At 32.4% G+C, this 15,904-nt stretch overlaps 1 protein-coding gene across 1 annotated transcript in view; it reads left to right on the top strand.

The window, feature by feature from the left end:
- Positions 1-15,904, top strand: part of LOC150080426 (anoctamin-5-like) — a 251,979-nt gene that overhangs the window by 12,146 nt on the left and 223,929 nt on the right. Inside the window, exons 2-3 of the mRNA XM_090381897.1 lie at positions 7,422-7,552; positions 13,523-13,731. Of these exons, the coding sequence (XP_090238023.1) occupies positions 7,465-7,552; positions 13,523-13,731 (297 nt within the window). The 5' untranslated portion in view covers positions 7,422-7,464. The remainder of the gene's footprint in view (positions 1-7,421; positions 7,553-13,522; positions 13,732-15,904) is intronic.

Here is a 15,904-nt window from a genome sequence, read left to right as displayed (position 1 = left end):
GATTATCATTTTCAATTCAGTAAAAAGGTAAAAATTAATTTCTTAAAATTAAAACACAAAGGAGTGTCTCACAGATGTTACATGATACATCTTAATTAAATTGAGCATGTGAGTGAAGGAAGGATAATACATAGTTAATTAATATTCAGTCAATTGATAGAATTTATAAGAATTCACAAAATATCATCAGACAAGGCCAGTGCTGACCTACATCTATTATGTGACCATATGCTCTATTAAAGAAGTAAAGCATCCAAAACTGAATTGAGAGTTGGTATCTGATATGACTGCATTAAACCAAAAGTGTTTGATAGTATAAACCAGAGCTGTGATGCTCACATTGAGGTTAAACTTCTCTTATTCTTTTACAAACAAAAAGTGTGTAAATTGAGAAGTGACCATAAATTGAATAAGTAGTTAAATTTGGAAATGTTAATGATATTGAGTGACTGTTGGTGAGAACAATGGATAGTAGATGACTGTTATATAAGTGCTTTTGGCAGGAACTGCTCTTTGATCAATAGTGGATAAGTCTCTCTCTCTCTCACACACACACACACACACACACACACACACACACACACACACACACACACACACACACACACACACACACACACACACACACACACACACACACACAGTAAAATGTGTGATATGTGTTGAATTGCTCCACCGATCAATAATTTTGTAAACTCTGAGCCAGATGATCCAGAATATAGTAAAACCTTACTTTAATGGACTGGGACTGATTTTTTTCATTAACATTGATATATATATATATCCGATAATTCAAAATAAAACAACATAAAACATAAGCCAGTAGTATGGCAAAAATGTAGAGCGAAAAATTAACATAACGTAAAAATAAACAAACAGGGAGGGGGAAGTAAAGGTAAGATATAAACAGTAGCCGATAGTCCCTTATATAATTTAGCACTTTAATTCCAATTAATAAAACCGGTATAAAATTTAAAATAATGCCAATTTTAATATGATTTAGCGGTACCCCCCCTTGAAGGTACCAGTTCCGAAAAACGTGAAATATCACCAAAGGGTTAAAAGAACTACTGAAAGAAAAACAAAATATCAAAATAATAGACTGACCACTATGCCCCATATCGACAGAGGACCATGAGGCCAATAATGGTCATGGAATCGCTGCATTTCAATCGCTATACAAATCATCGCAAAGGCGAAAAGATCGAAGAACCAAACCCCACATTTATCCTCCTTTTATTTTGAATTATCGGATATATCTGGGCTTCATGTAGAGGAGGTGCATTTTGCTGCCTCTAATGATAGCTTAATATTTATTTTCTTATTTTATGTTAAACTTTTAAGCCATTATTTAAATATATATATTCATATATATATTTAAATAATATATATATGAATATATATTATTTAAATATATATATTCATATATATATTTAAATAATATATATATGAATATATATTATTTAAATATATATTCATATATATATTTAAATAATATATATATATGAATATATATTATTTAAATATATATTCATATATATATTATTTAAATAATGGCTTAAAAGTTTAGAATATATATATATATAGTTGCTAGAATATTATCCTGTACTATAAAAATTAAAAAAGCATTAAATGTTTTAATTTGTAATATTTCACGTTATACTTATTGTGTGGAGCAGAAGAGCTCAAAATTTTGGAGTTTCCGCTGCCACTATACATGGCAGTGAAAACTCCAACTAAAGTTTACTCAGGGTGATGGTGAAGAAAAGCCCGGCTTCTGTACTCTTCTTTGATGTGAAAATAGTCTAGTGGATGGTAAATACCATTAGATTGAGGCAGTTGCATCACTAGATCCCAATAATGTACTGTTGCCAGTAAGTTACAGTAATGTTACTTTCATCATTAAGTTATCAATTTTGAAGACTAAATGCACAAGGCATAATATGTTATGGATTGAGATTAACTATATAATATTGGCGTAAATACATCATAGTTTACCTATAAATTTAATTACATAAGTAGTGTAACTGCATCGTTTGATTATATCTCATATTGTGGCTACCTTCACAACGAGATACGGCGCCTCTGTAGCCAGGTGGGAAGGAGCAACAGTGCGTAGCACATGCTTCTTGATTAGACCAGGGTTCGAGCCCATCACCACCAAATACGGAGGATGCGGAAAGGTCAGGGAATGACCACCGCATATCCCGGAGCAATATGGCCTTAGTTGCTAATGCTCCTAAAAACAAAACAACAACAACAAACAACGAGATACCGGGTATTGCACTACTTTAAATAAATAACGCTTCTTTAGTAGAGGAGACTACTGTTATTTTTTGTCAGTGGGTATCACCGCCCAGATGCCTTTTGGAGCTTGTTGGCTCACTCATCAGTGGGCGGGCAGGTACTTTGCAACTGTGATGGCATGTCTGTATTAGCAGGGTACCTGCCTGCCCACTGATGAGTTAGCCAACGAGCTCCAAGAGGCATCTGGGTGGTGGTACCCACTGACAATAATAACAGTAGTCTCCTCTACTAAAGAAGCATTATTTATTTGAACTAGTGCAATACCTGGTATCTCGTTGTGAAGGTAGCCACAATATGAGATATAATCAAACTATGCCGTTACACTACTTATGTAGTTAAATTTATGAGTAAACTATGGTGTATTTACACCAATATTATATAGTTAAGTTATCAATGAAAGCCTGGTTTGGTGGATGCTGTTTGTTATTTCCAAACCCTGAGATCTACAATTAAATTGAGATCCATTGTGATGATTTACTGTAGGATTTATAAAAATAGAATTTGTATAGGAGATAAAGATAGGATTTACATTAAGGATTTAGTTTAAAAATAGTCAGTTAATGGCTGTATAAGCTATACAGGGAGTTTCAGTTAAACGTTTCAGAACTTCTAAGAGGGGTAGGGTACATCCTGACAACTCGAAATCATATAGCAATGTGGGGTCGGAAATGCTTTCCTGAAGCGGTGTTGTACACAGAAACACCATAAAGAAAAGAGACCGTAAGTGAGAAATCGTTTTAATAATACATGAAAAGAAGCAAAAGGTACATGGATTAAAGTAAGTGTTCGAAGTTTCTTCCACGGGCTACAATGCACGCCTCACATCTCCGACGCATGGACATCCGAACATTCTGGAATACTCCAGGCGAATTTCGAATTTCTTCGGCAGCTACTGCGATTCTTGCAACCAGCTCCTCAGCATTGTCAACAGGGGTGTCATAAACTAGCGATTTCATATGACCCCAGAAATAAAAATCAAGACATGATAGGTCGGGTGACCGAGCAGGCCAACGCACGAGACCACCACGTCCGATCCACTGTTGACCAAATGTGACATCCAGGTAGTTACGAACATCTCCGCTATAATGGGCAGGGGCTCCATCGTGTTGGAACCACATTGTCTTTTGCGTCGATGCAGAAATCTGTTCATCTCTCAAAAGTTGTGGCAGTACTTGCTGCAGAAAGATCAAGTAGATAGGTCCGGTTAGACGACACGATAACAGGTAAGGTCCGATGAGGTGATCTCCCATAATACCGGCCCATACATTGACCGAAAATCGAATCTGTGCTGCACGACGTCGTATTGCATGCGGGTTCTCGACCGCCCAGATATGGTCGTTATGCGTGTTGAAAATTCCTTCCCTTGTGAAGGAATTTTCACGGTCATATGAAATCGCTAGTTTATGACACCCCTGTTGACAATGCTGAGGAGCTGGTTGCAAGAATCGCAGTAGCTGCCGAAGAAATTCGAAATTCGCCTGGAGTATTCCAGAATGTTCGGATGTCCATGCGTCGGAGATGTGAGGCGTGCATTGTAGCCCGTGGAAGAAACTTCGAACACTTACTTTAATCCATGTACCTTTTGCTTCTTTTCATGTATTATTAAAACGATTTCTCACTTACGGTCTCTTTTCTTTATGGTGCTTCTGTGTACAACACCGCTTCAGGAAAGCATTTCCGACCCCACATTGCTATATGATTTCGAGTTGTCAGGATGTACTCTACCCCTCTTAGAAGTTCTGAAACATTTAACTGAAACACCCTGTATAATGCTAAATGGGAGACATAAGGCTCTGAGAAGGGGTTAGTAAAATGAATGGATGAAGAATTTTCACCATATAAAGAATTATAAAATTGGGGCCATAAATTTAAATTTCAGAGGAAGAGGTTTAGACTGGGTTGTAGGAATTTTTTTAATTTTTTTTTTTTTTTTTTTTTTTTTTTTAGCCAGTCAGTTGTTAATTACTGGAACAAGTTGCTTCCACAGGTAGTTGAGGCTTGACAATTTGAAGAAATTCAAAGGTCAAATGGATAGATCCCTATGTGAGAAGGGTAGTGCATAATATGTATTTTCTTATCTACTTTTTTTTTTTCTGGCAAGTGCAGCAAAAGACTGGCTTCCTTGCACTATATGGCCAATACTAATAAATAATCAGAAAATAATTCGATAAAGGAATAGATAACACTGTAAATTTGCAGTTTTGAAGGAAAATTTAAGTTTTTATTAGTGTCTAGAAAAGCAACATTTCTTGCTTTCTTCAATACTTATGCTGCAGGAAGTATCTTGAGTATCTTGCTATATGTTTTATTTTTAAGATAGAAAGAAGAAATCATTATTTAAAATGATGGTATGAATTGTTCATAGTATTTTAGGTCATTTGGAGTATTTTCCATTTGGTTATCAAGACATAGAAAAGTGAAAAGTATCTCCAGTTAGCTTGCTTAAGATCGCTAGCATTTTGCTTTGCCACGTGTAACTGCTGAAAGAACTTGGATTGTGATGCACACTCCTAACATTAAAATCTTACAGTGACAGTATTCAATCCTACTTGTAGGGATGCCAATTTTGTATCTCGATCTGCAGAAGTTGAATTTAGTTGCTGCAATAATTAAGTTATTGCAACAACTAAATTGAATAGTGCCAAGTTAACAGTGAGCTGTCTATTTTTTATTTATTATATATATTTTTATTTATTTATTTTTGTGGCAATCTGACTATGGAATATGAATAATGTGGCCATCTACTTTATCCAGTATTGCGTCCAACCCGATCGTGTTATATTTCTTATACAGTCTTTCTTGGGTGATTTTCTATCCCTCCCTCTCCTTCCCCAGGGACCTCCCAGAGGATGAGGATTTCACACTTCTATTCTTTATGCATCATTCTGGTAATGATGTCCAGTTTAGCAATGAAGTCCCTCATGCAGGGAGAAAATAATTGTCAGTCCCATTGTCAAGATTGATCCTTTGTAATTGTAGCTGCCTTTATGTATTTAGGTAATTAATGCTGTTAATTATTAGCAGAATTTTCATTCAGGTTTAAAAATTTAAATCTGAATGAAAATATGAGCACACAAGTGTGTATATTTTCAGAATTTAAATTGGCAGAGAACATGAGTGATTCTGCTTTCTTAGTCTAGTTTTCCTAGTCTGCTTTCCTAATTAAATCTAGTCCAATATTACTGGCTGCAGTAATATTGGACTAGATTTAATTTATGGTATTTAAGATCAGTTATAAAAAACAAAATGTAAAATTGCTTTTTTGTATGGTCCATCACTTGCTAATTTTTTACTTAGCAGTTCTTATTCTCAGAAATGTAAATTGCAAGGCCTGAATTGATATATATTTGTGCAATATAAATTTATGATTTAAATTCTTTTAATTCCCTGCGGACTGGAATTTTATTTTTTACAAGGGATATTCGAAACGTTTGTGGCCTGTGTATGAAAGGGTAGTGGTACAGTGTTAAATATTTCTGTACTTCATGTATAACACTTCAAATTGTGACCCGCCAAGTTTCATGCAGTTTCAATAACATCTTTTTTTAATTACAGATCCTGAAGTTGACAAAGTTGTGTGAATGAGGAAAGATGGACAAAATCAGCCACCGTGCAGTCATCCAATATTTGTGGAAAAAGGGACTAATATCAAAGGTTATTAATGAGGATACATTACAACATTAGGGGAGGATGTCCCTTCCTATTCCATGGTAAAGAAATGGGTAACAGAATTTAAATGAGGGAGGGAGAGCCTGGAAGATGACCTACAGTGTGGAAGATCTACAACATCTATTACTCCAGAAGTTGTTGATGGTGTGCACGATCTGGTGATAAATGATCGATGAGTGACAGTTTAGTACATTGCTGGCATCTTAGGCATCTCATCTGAATGTGTGTATCATATAACAAGAGAGGTTCTCACTATGAAAAAGATGTCAGCATGATGGATCCCAAAGTTGTTGACAGCAGATCAAAAATGCACAAGAGTTGTCAAGTCAAGTGAACATTTGCAAAATCCATCGAATTTTCATGCAGATCCAGCAAATTTCCTTGCAAGGTTTGTGACCGTGGATGAGATGTGGGTCCATCACTTTCAGCCAGAGACAAAGAAGCAGTGCAAATAGTGGAAACACAGCTCTTCTCCCCTCCAGAGAAAGCCAAATTGATTCTTTTTGCTTGCTGGGTAATGGCATTGGTTTTTTGGGATGCTGATGGAGTGTTGCTAGTGGAGTACCCTCAGAAAGGCTAGACAGTCACAGAGATATATTATGCAGACCTTGTGAGGTGTTTTAGTGTCTCACAAGGTCTGCATAATATGTCTCACAATGCACCTGCTCACAAGTTTGTCATTGCCATGACTGAGGCTTCGAAATCTTGGACCACTCCCCATATTCATCACTTCTAGCATATCAGACTTTCACCTATTTCCTAATTCGAAAACATAGCTGGCTGGCATCCATTTTCCCACTGACAGTGATGTCATTGCTGCAGTGGATTCATTCCTGCAGGCCCAAAAAAAAAATTTTCTTTTTAGCTGGAATCAAAGCATTGCAGCATCAGTGGCAAAAATGTATTGACTCAAAAGGGGATTGTGTTGAAAAGTAACACCTTACCAGATTTCTCAATTAAACCCTTCATACTCAGGCCACAAACTTTTCAAATGCCCCTCATATGTAGTGAATTTAAATTCTTAACTACAGTGAAGTAAGCAGATTTTTTGAAATAATAGATTACATGATGTTACTTGATAGAGATTTTATTTTCAAGTGAAAAAGATTGTTGTAGTAAGTGTTGAGAGAAAGATTCACTGATAGTAAATTTTGAAGCCTATGAATCCTCTAATATGACTTATAAAAATCATAGGAGTTATTTGCTGAAAGATATCTCTCTAAAATGTCATGAAGAAAGGAGTAATTAATGTTAACAAGATATTGTAAAATATCATCGAGAATGTAGAACAAAAATCAGAAATAATAATCTAGGACTGTAAATTCTGATAAATCGTAAAGTTGCAAATGGATGTTATTAGGAAAACTGGAAGAATTTGTGTGGACTAAAACATTTTTTATTCACTGACTTAGGTGGTATTAGAAAACCTTGCATTCTTTTTTTAGATTTTAAACCATACAAAAGCTGATTTAAACAGCATTCTTCACAATGGATTTGAAAGAAGACTGTGAATATTTGGAAGAAGACACAGATAATGAAAGCTACCGTGATGCATTTAGCAGACGGGTTTCTCGTAGTAAGTTTTATTTTAAGCTCATGGATGTGTGTAAATTGATATTTGCACATTGCACATAATGGTAATGCATCATCAGCATGTTGAGACAGGTTGTGCATAGCATATTGGACTTAGTATTTTTTTTTTTTTTTATGCTGTAGTTTGATTAATGGCATGGCTTATTCTGCATTTATTGCATGTTTATTTTTTTTGCAATGTTTAATACTAGGAATAAAACCGAATATTTTGATCTGTGCAGTGTAAAATATACCATTAATCTTACCATAAATAAATAATAATGACAACTATAAATGCAGGATGTAGTAAGAAAGTTACACATAATTAAAAACACCTTAAATCTAATTTAAGGTAAAAACTTAAGAATTAAACTTTGTTTTTATATACCAATTTGAGAATGTTATGGAAATTCTCAAATTGGTATGTCATATTGGTATTTATGAAAGTTATAGAAAATTTATTTTGCACCTAATGGTGAAACTAGTTGAAGCTGGATGTCAACATCTTGATATGCCAGTGTTTTGTGTCAGTTGGCTAGATGAAGTTTTTATGAAAAGGCATTGCCAAACTTTTCAGTGATAATGTGTAGAATTGTATTAGCTTTTTATACTGTATTATTTTTTTTATTGTTTCCTATATCTTTTTTTTTTATTTATTTTTTATTTTTTTCTTCAGTATTCACAAATGTGTTCCTTTATCAGTTAGTTCATGGATTAACTTTATCAGTTAATTGGTCCTTGAAAATTGTGTACTTAGTATTTCTAATTATTTGTAAAGTGATTTTATTCATCAACAATTGTTTGATGTCATATGTTGTAATCCCTAATTGAAGTGATATAAAAAAGAATGGCCTAATTAAGCAGGTGAGTGGGATTTTTTTTTTTTATCTTCATATGCAAGATCCTTGTATTATACTTAGTTGGATTTGTGTACAGTTGTGTGCTTATAAAATGAGCACACAACCGTATACAAATACATAAATTACTAAAATCTGTGCATGTACAGATATTCATGTATAGTAAGTGTCTTGAACAGTTTCTCAAATAATAGCCTCTCTGAAATATTTAGAAAATGGATGGAGAGATGTGCCAAATATATTGAACTATATGATTCATCCCATAAAGGAGCAACCATCAGAAGCTCAGTAAAACAATGTTTTATGTTTTTAATTTTAATTTATCTCACATTTGTTGTTGTAAAAACAGAGGAGAAGTTTGTCACAGATTGCCAAGTTCCCTCCCTAAGGGAGGAAACTCGTGCAATGTATTTTGTAATGCTAAATGAAGTTGTGTTCAGTGGATTTGTTATTTGCCTTAACATGTGTTAGGAAGGTGGAATTGGGCATACTCCATTGCTCATAAAAGTAGTGATATGTTTTGCACTAGAAAAGATACATAACCAAGAATCTCAGTAGTTTCTTAAAACATGTTGCGTTATTGCATTATATAACTTTTCCTTTTTTTTATAGCATTTCATAATCTAATTTTAGCTATCTGAGAGAGGGATGATAAATGATTTACCATAATTAGAAAATTATACAAAAATAACAAACACTGTTGATTATAAGCCCATCAGAATGCAGAATTAGTACTTTTAATCTTCTCAAACTCTCTGCAGGGACTTATTTGATTATAAATGTTTCAGGTAAATCTGGTGAATTACTGAAACACATTCATGCCTCAAAAGTGTAAAAATCACCCCAACAAATTCTTCTGTATGTTCCGCTCTTTTCTAACTAAATCACAATGGTATCTGGTGAATTACTGAAACACCTTCATGCTTCAAAAGTGTAAAAATCACCCCAAAAAATTCTTTCTGTATGTTCCACTCTTTTCTAACTAAATCACAATGGTAGACACTTTGATGCATATTTTGAAAATTTACCAGTTATACTTTGGCTGCCCTCTAAGTGACCAGAATAAGGTGTGGGTGCCATGTTATTTGCACTGCTTGTTCTAATGAATTACATGACTGGTTGAACAAAAGTTCCCATGATATGGAGGGAGCCAAAAGACAAATGGTGATTGTCGCCATCAATCAGTCTTTTGGTATTGAAAATTGACTGCTTCCAAATCTTCCTCTTTCATTGATTCGAAAATTGACTACTTCCAAATAATGCCAGCAGGTGGTACCATGTAGGCATTTAGTGTTGCTAGCAGGCATCAATAACACTGGTCAACAAAATGAAACTTTTTTTTTTTTTTTTTTGTTTTCATCAAAGTTATAAGAAAATCTTTTCTAAACAAGTTTTGCATACTGATTTCGAATATGTTCTCGGTTTTTTCCTAGCATGTATAGTTTTCATAATATAATTGCTGATAGTAACAGTAGAAGTTAAGACAATTTCAATACTAAACACAGTGAGACTGGTTACAATTACATTTTTAACACTTTTAGGGTTTACAGTTAATTAATACACTTTACACACACAATTAAAATAATACAATATGCTACTTAAAAAATGTGTATTTTAAAAATATTATGTGGATAATTTCCTTTGGTACGCTTTGTCTGGAACATTGCAGTACAACATCCAGCAGTAGTCTGTTAATATACTTCCATTCAAAAAACCTCAGTGAAGATTTTTCAGTGACTCTTTATGGAATCGTTCTGCCTGCTTGTCACACTCACCGTGCCAAGGTGCTTTATGGAAATTTTCATGAATGATGATCACTCATGAAAAAAAAGCATATAATTTAAATATATTTTGGATTTAAAATCCAAGATATATCCAATTTTTTGATAAGGATTTTTAAAGAATTTTACCATTATTTAAGGCATTTTTTTGATGAATACCTTTTTTGAAGAACAGAAGGAAATAAGCAAAAATGAGATATCATTATTAACATCTTACTTAAATCCTTACTTTTACTAGAAATATGTTTAGACACAATGTTTATCTGATTTATTTATTTGCTATTTTTATATATTCACTATTCTTCGTGTGGTTGGTCTGCAATTGGCTTCAAAGTGAAAGGCTATATGATACAGTTTGGACAAAAACTAAACATGCATATATTTTTATGTATGAAATCACCAAACTGTCAGTAAAAGCAAGGCATCTTAAGGAAAAGTAAAAATAACTTAAATCACATATGCTGTCATTGCTAATACAGAAGAAATTTGTTTTGCGTGTAAATATAAATATAATTTGAACCAAACTATATAATGTTCTTACTAGATGATCAGATATCAAAAGTTGTTTGTTTTATAATTCAGCATTATCAAAGGATAAAATTGTCATACAGGTTGTTTGGTTTTGAAATGATTAGTCTGTCAACAATTTTTCTTAAAAAGAATAGAAGTTCTTGAATTACTTGGGGCCTCTCACTGCAATTTTTTATTGCGTTACCACTTATTGATATTTTCTCAAGGAAGGGTAAAAAAGTACATCCTCTCTAAAGACTTCAAAAATGCCATTAGTTGTGGATAGCCTTCACAGATAGTGAATTCTGTATTATATCTGTTCTATCCATATAAATACTAGTTTTTTAAAATTTTAATAAGTGAAATATACCTTTTGTTGCTTATTTTTCAGGGATAACCAAACTGTGTAAAATACTGTTCCCTATTTTAGTTTATCAGTCTTTTTTTACTCTGAATAGAAAATGTGGAGTTGCATTTTATTATGCATATGAGGAGAGCATAAGTCTAAGACCTGCAGCAATGGCACAGTTCTTTAAATATTTTTTCCCAGCTATTTTAATTTATTTTTTGCAGATATTAAGATTTTAATGTAGCTATTTATTACATCTACATTAAAATTGTTAAAAAAAAATAATATTTTATAATTATATCTTGTAATTTATTTATGTTTTTAAATCTAGATACAGTTTTTCTTGAAAGTTTAGGCATGCAATTCTCAATAAAATAATTGCAACTGATCAAAAGTAATACAGAAACTCACACACAGACCTGTTTGAGTGTTCCTAATTGTTACAATTTTGTTTCTTGAAATTTGGGAAAAGATCTAATTAAATTTGTGCAGTATTACTTATTACACAGTACTAATTTACATGGTTTCATTAGGTTTTAATTCTCTGCATTATTTGTATAATTTATACAATATTTTACAAATTTTTCATTAGGTTTTTATTTCTGTATACTCATTATAAATTAAGCTTATATGTTGACTTTTCAGTACATCTTTGAATTATCATTATTAGCATTTTATTTAACTCCTCACCTTTATTGGACTTCTTCAAGAGCAGCAGTCTATAAATCTTAGTTTCCTTTTTCCTGTTCCCCCTCCTAAGTGATTAGGAAATATGATATGCCTGGGAGCACAGTAGAAGTAGAGTTAGTCATGTGACATAGCAGACATCTAAAGTTACTTTTACTTAAGGCATTATCATTATGACAGTTACTAAGGAAAAACAGTTAATGGTCACATTTAAGTCTTGAGAGGAAGGAATCTGTATAGAATGAAACCTATTAAACAAAGTATGTAGTAAACAGGATAGGATAAATAAATGTGGTAAGTTAAATAGTTAAATGTATATATATAACTTAGTGGTGCAAATTATTTTATGAAATTTTATTATGGGAATTTGCATCTTAAAAAAAAAAAAAAAAAAAAAACAACAGTGTAATTTACTCTATTGTGCATATAGGAATAAGATGTTGTTGCCTCCATTTTTTAATTAGCTTTATCACCATTTAAAAAGCATCAATATTTTTATATTTATATCATTGGCACTCATAAATTTTGCAGTACATCCAGTGTTTATTGAACTCTTTTTAATCAGTAGTTTGTTCAACATCTTATAGAAATGGATATTATTTATTTATTTCTATATTTTTGATAAATGCAGAATTAAGTTAAATTTATTCAGTTTTATTTTGTATAATAATTAACCAAAAAAAGTTTCTATTTTAGCTCCCAATATGTTAGCCATAAAATAAGTTTAGAAGGTGTGCTGATTGCAATTGTTTTTCATTATTAAAAATCATAAATAAAAAAACAAATAAAACTTATAAACAGAGCTACATTCTAATTATTAAAAAATTAGGACACTGGATCAATCAAGTAGTAATTATAATAAGTTCTTATTATTTTTAAGTTAGGAACCTCTTTTCATTTTATAAAAACATAGAAGACTGAAATGTATGTTAATTATTTTTTTTTAAGCAGTAGTTCATCGGTACCAGCAGACCTGATATCATTCACCTATTTGGTGTATACAAACCAGTTAGGCATTTTCATTTCTTAATGACCTCTCTAGTAGCTATGTTCACATCACTCAGCAATTTTTATGACATGCTTTGTGAACATGGAGTGACCTTGTGACTCACATTTCTTGTTCTGTTTGTTGCAGCCTTTTGTTGAAAACTTTTACACTCAGTTGCAGGGTTTGTCCATATTTTTAGAATTATATGTGTATTTATGGTGTTTATTTTACTTGCGCAAGTTGTATTACTTTTTCCTGGCATTTCTATTGATTAGTTTGGCGACAGAATTTTTAATTCATATTACATACCAAAATAAAAGTTGTAGAATGCTTTGAGTTTACATAGTATATAAAAATTCTATTTTGGTATGTAGTTTTAATTGTTGTTGTTCTTCAAGTATGTTGAAGTTTTGGCTTGAATCCTGTGTTTAAGGATATGAAGATTTCCCTCTTAGGTATCATTTTCAAAAAGTAAGATTAATGAGTTGTCATTTTAATGTATTATAGAAAGCAAACTAACTCCAGTGATGTTTGTATTGCATTGTCATAAATCAGGTATGGTTTGTGCCTTTTAATTTGCACACAAATGACTATAATTTAGGTGAACTTTATAATAATTTTTTTTGTTGATACTGCTTGACTATTTTGCATGGATCATTTCAATGTTACTAATCAAAATTAGTATTTGTAGATTGACAATAGTACTATATACTACATAAATAGAAGGTAATTAGTATTTATAGACTGATAACAATACTATATAGTACTTAAATAGAAGTTAATTTAGATTTTTTTTTTTCAGCATCTGGAATTACCATCTATCATAGTGCAGAAAACTTAGAAGGTGGTGATACTCTTGAAGCTCAGCAAGGAACATTTACTCAGAAGTTAATGCCAATTAGTGAGAGTAATTCCAATATCCATTCATCTAGTCATGAGTTATATAATATTGACAAGTGCTCAATTAAGAAACCTGAAGTAGTGGATACATCATCCTCAATGTTTTCTTTTGTAAGTTTATTTTTTATATGTCCAAAAATTTCTATTATTATTTATGCATATTATTCTTGTGCTTCTAGGTATTAAGTAAATATGCTATATTGAGAAAAAATTTTTTTTTTTTTTTTTTTTTTTTTTTTTATCTGTAGAGAAACATATTTCCACCATGTAGTGCAAAGTGGAGCTGTTTTTTTTATATACCAACAGTTTCATCCATTGATATGGAATTAAGCTCATGCTTAAAACCATAATGTGCAGGGCTTAGAAAATTCTTTATTTGTCTGTATTATTATTATTATTATTTTTTTAAATTCTTTATATTCTCACTGTTTTGATGGACTTGATTCTGGAAAGAACTGGATCTACATTGCTCAGAGAACTTCATATCTGACTGCACAGTTATCCCCCTCCCCAGGTATTTTTCATTTTTTACTTTCTTGAGTGTATTACCACACAATTAGTATGTTAATCTGGGTTTACTGCTACCCATATGCAGTACCTTGGCTTTGTCAATGTGAAACTTCAACTGCCATTTCTCAGCCCATTGACCTAATTTTCCTGGATCTTGTTGCAGCAAACCTTTTGTATCAAACCAGCTCACCCAGCAAACCTTTGTATCATTTGCAAACTTAGACATTAAGCCTGATATACCTTTATCAATATCATTAATAAATATTGAAAACAATGGGCAAGCACTGAATCTAGGGGACTTCACTAATAACATTAGTCCATGAAGAGCAGTGCCTATTGATAACCACTCTCTGTCTTCTCCCACTCACGCATCCCTTTATACATAGCAGTAACTTTCCCTTAATGCCACACTGCTCCAATTTGTACAGCAGTCTTTTATGTGCCACAGTATCAAAAGCCCTCCTGAAATCCAATTAAATGATATCAGAATTATTTTTTACATCCAGTTCCTTTGTTACCACATCATAATATCCAATCAGATTGGTCAGACAAGATTGCCCCTTAACAAATCCATCCTGTGATTGCAGTATAGTTTCATTCCTATCTAGATGGACTTGCAGTACTTCTTTAACCAGTGACTCCATTATTTTCTCACAAACAGACATTAAACTAATAGGTCTGTCAAACAGTCAGTCCTCTTCCCAAATTGCTCTGGTAATTGATAAGAACCTATGTATATATAGTATTTTTAGTAATTTCTGATTAATATCATCCATAAAAATCACTGATAAAAGAAAAAGTCATCGTCTGAGTAATTCTGTTGACAGAATTACTCAGATGATGTTAAAAGTGAGGTGAAAAGTGATAATATTTAATGAGGGAAGATTGTTGAAGTAATTTTAGACTATTGTATACTTGATTGTATGTTATAGATTGGTTAAATGTGCAGTTTGCATTTATATTTGTAAAAAATTTCATATGGCACCTTTGGTCAGGTGTATTAAAGTACCCTTTATTATATCATTGTTTCTGTGGGAAAATTGGTTTTAACTTGATAATTTTGATTTTTGGCACCTTTTTTATAGGGACATAACCTGCCTTAAGTCTGATAGAACTAATGGTTAGAACTAATGTGATCCCATCTTACTGTTGAAATGGCAAAATTATGCAAGGAAACAAGGCTTTTATATCATCTGTTATCAAAATAAAAATAAAAGAATGATAGTATGTAATAACTGTAAAGATATGAATATTTCTTTTATATGTAGTGGAGACTGGGACTACTGTCTAAGCAGTTGAACTCTGTGCCATAATGAAAATAATTCATTGAATATATATAGGAGTTATTATTATTGCTATTTTAACAAAATAATTACACAATACAAATTTATTCTCCTTACACAATATATATTTGACTAATGCATAATTAGTAAGAAATAAAAAATATTCAAATAAAATGTAAAGTATGATCAAAAAGGTCAGGGATGAACTAATATTTGGGAAATGATGAAGCTTATCAGCTATTCAGAAGGCTCTCTTTCGAAGTAGTCTGCTTGACACTGTATAAACCACTTTCAATGCATCTACAACTTTTGGAAGCATTCCCAATAGGCTTTTGGAATTGCAAATAGCTACTGCATTGCTTTCAGAATAAGTTCTTCAGTTTTTGCTAATCTGTCAAATTTGAATGGGGATTTAAGCTTGGGGAAGGAAAAAAAAATTAGAGGGAGCTAAATTTGGTGAATATGGTAGATGAGTGACCACGGTGATGGAG

This window comes from Mastigoproctus giganteus, chromosome 9 (genome assembly GCF_048544385.1).
Source record: "Mastigoproctus giganteus isolate SK-2022 chromosome 9, ASM4854438v1, whole genome shotgun sequence".
In the NCBI taxonomy this organism is placed as follows: domain Eukaryota; kingdom Metazoa; phylum Arthropoda; class Arachnida; order Uropygi; family Thelyphonidae; genus Mastigoproctus; species Mastigoproctus giganteus.
This window is presented reverse-complemented; position numbering and strand designations above follow the sequence as displayed.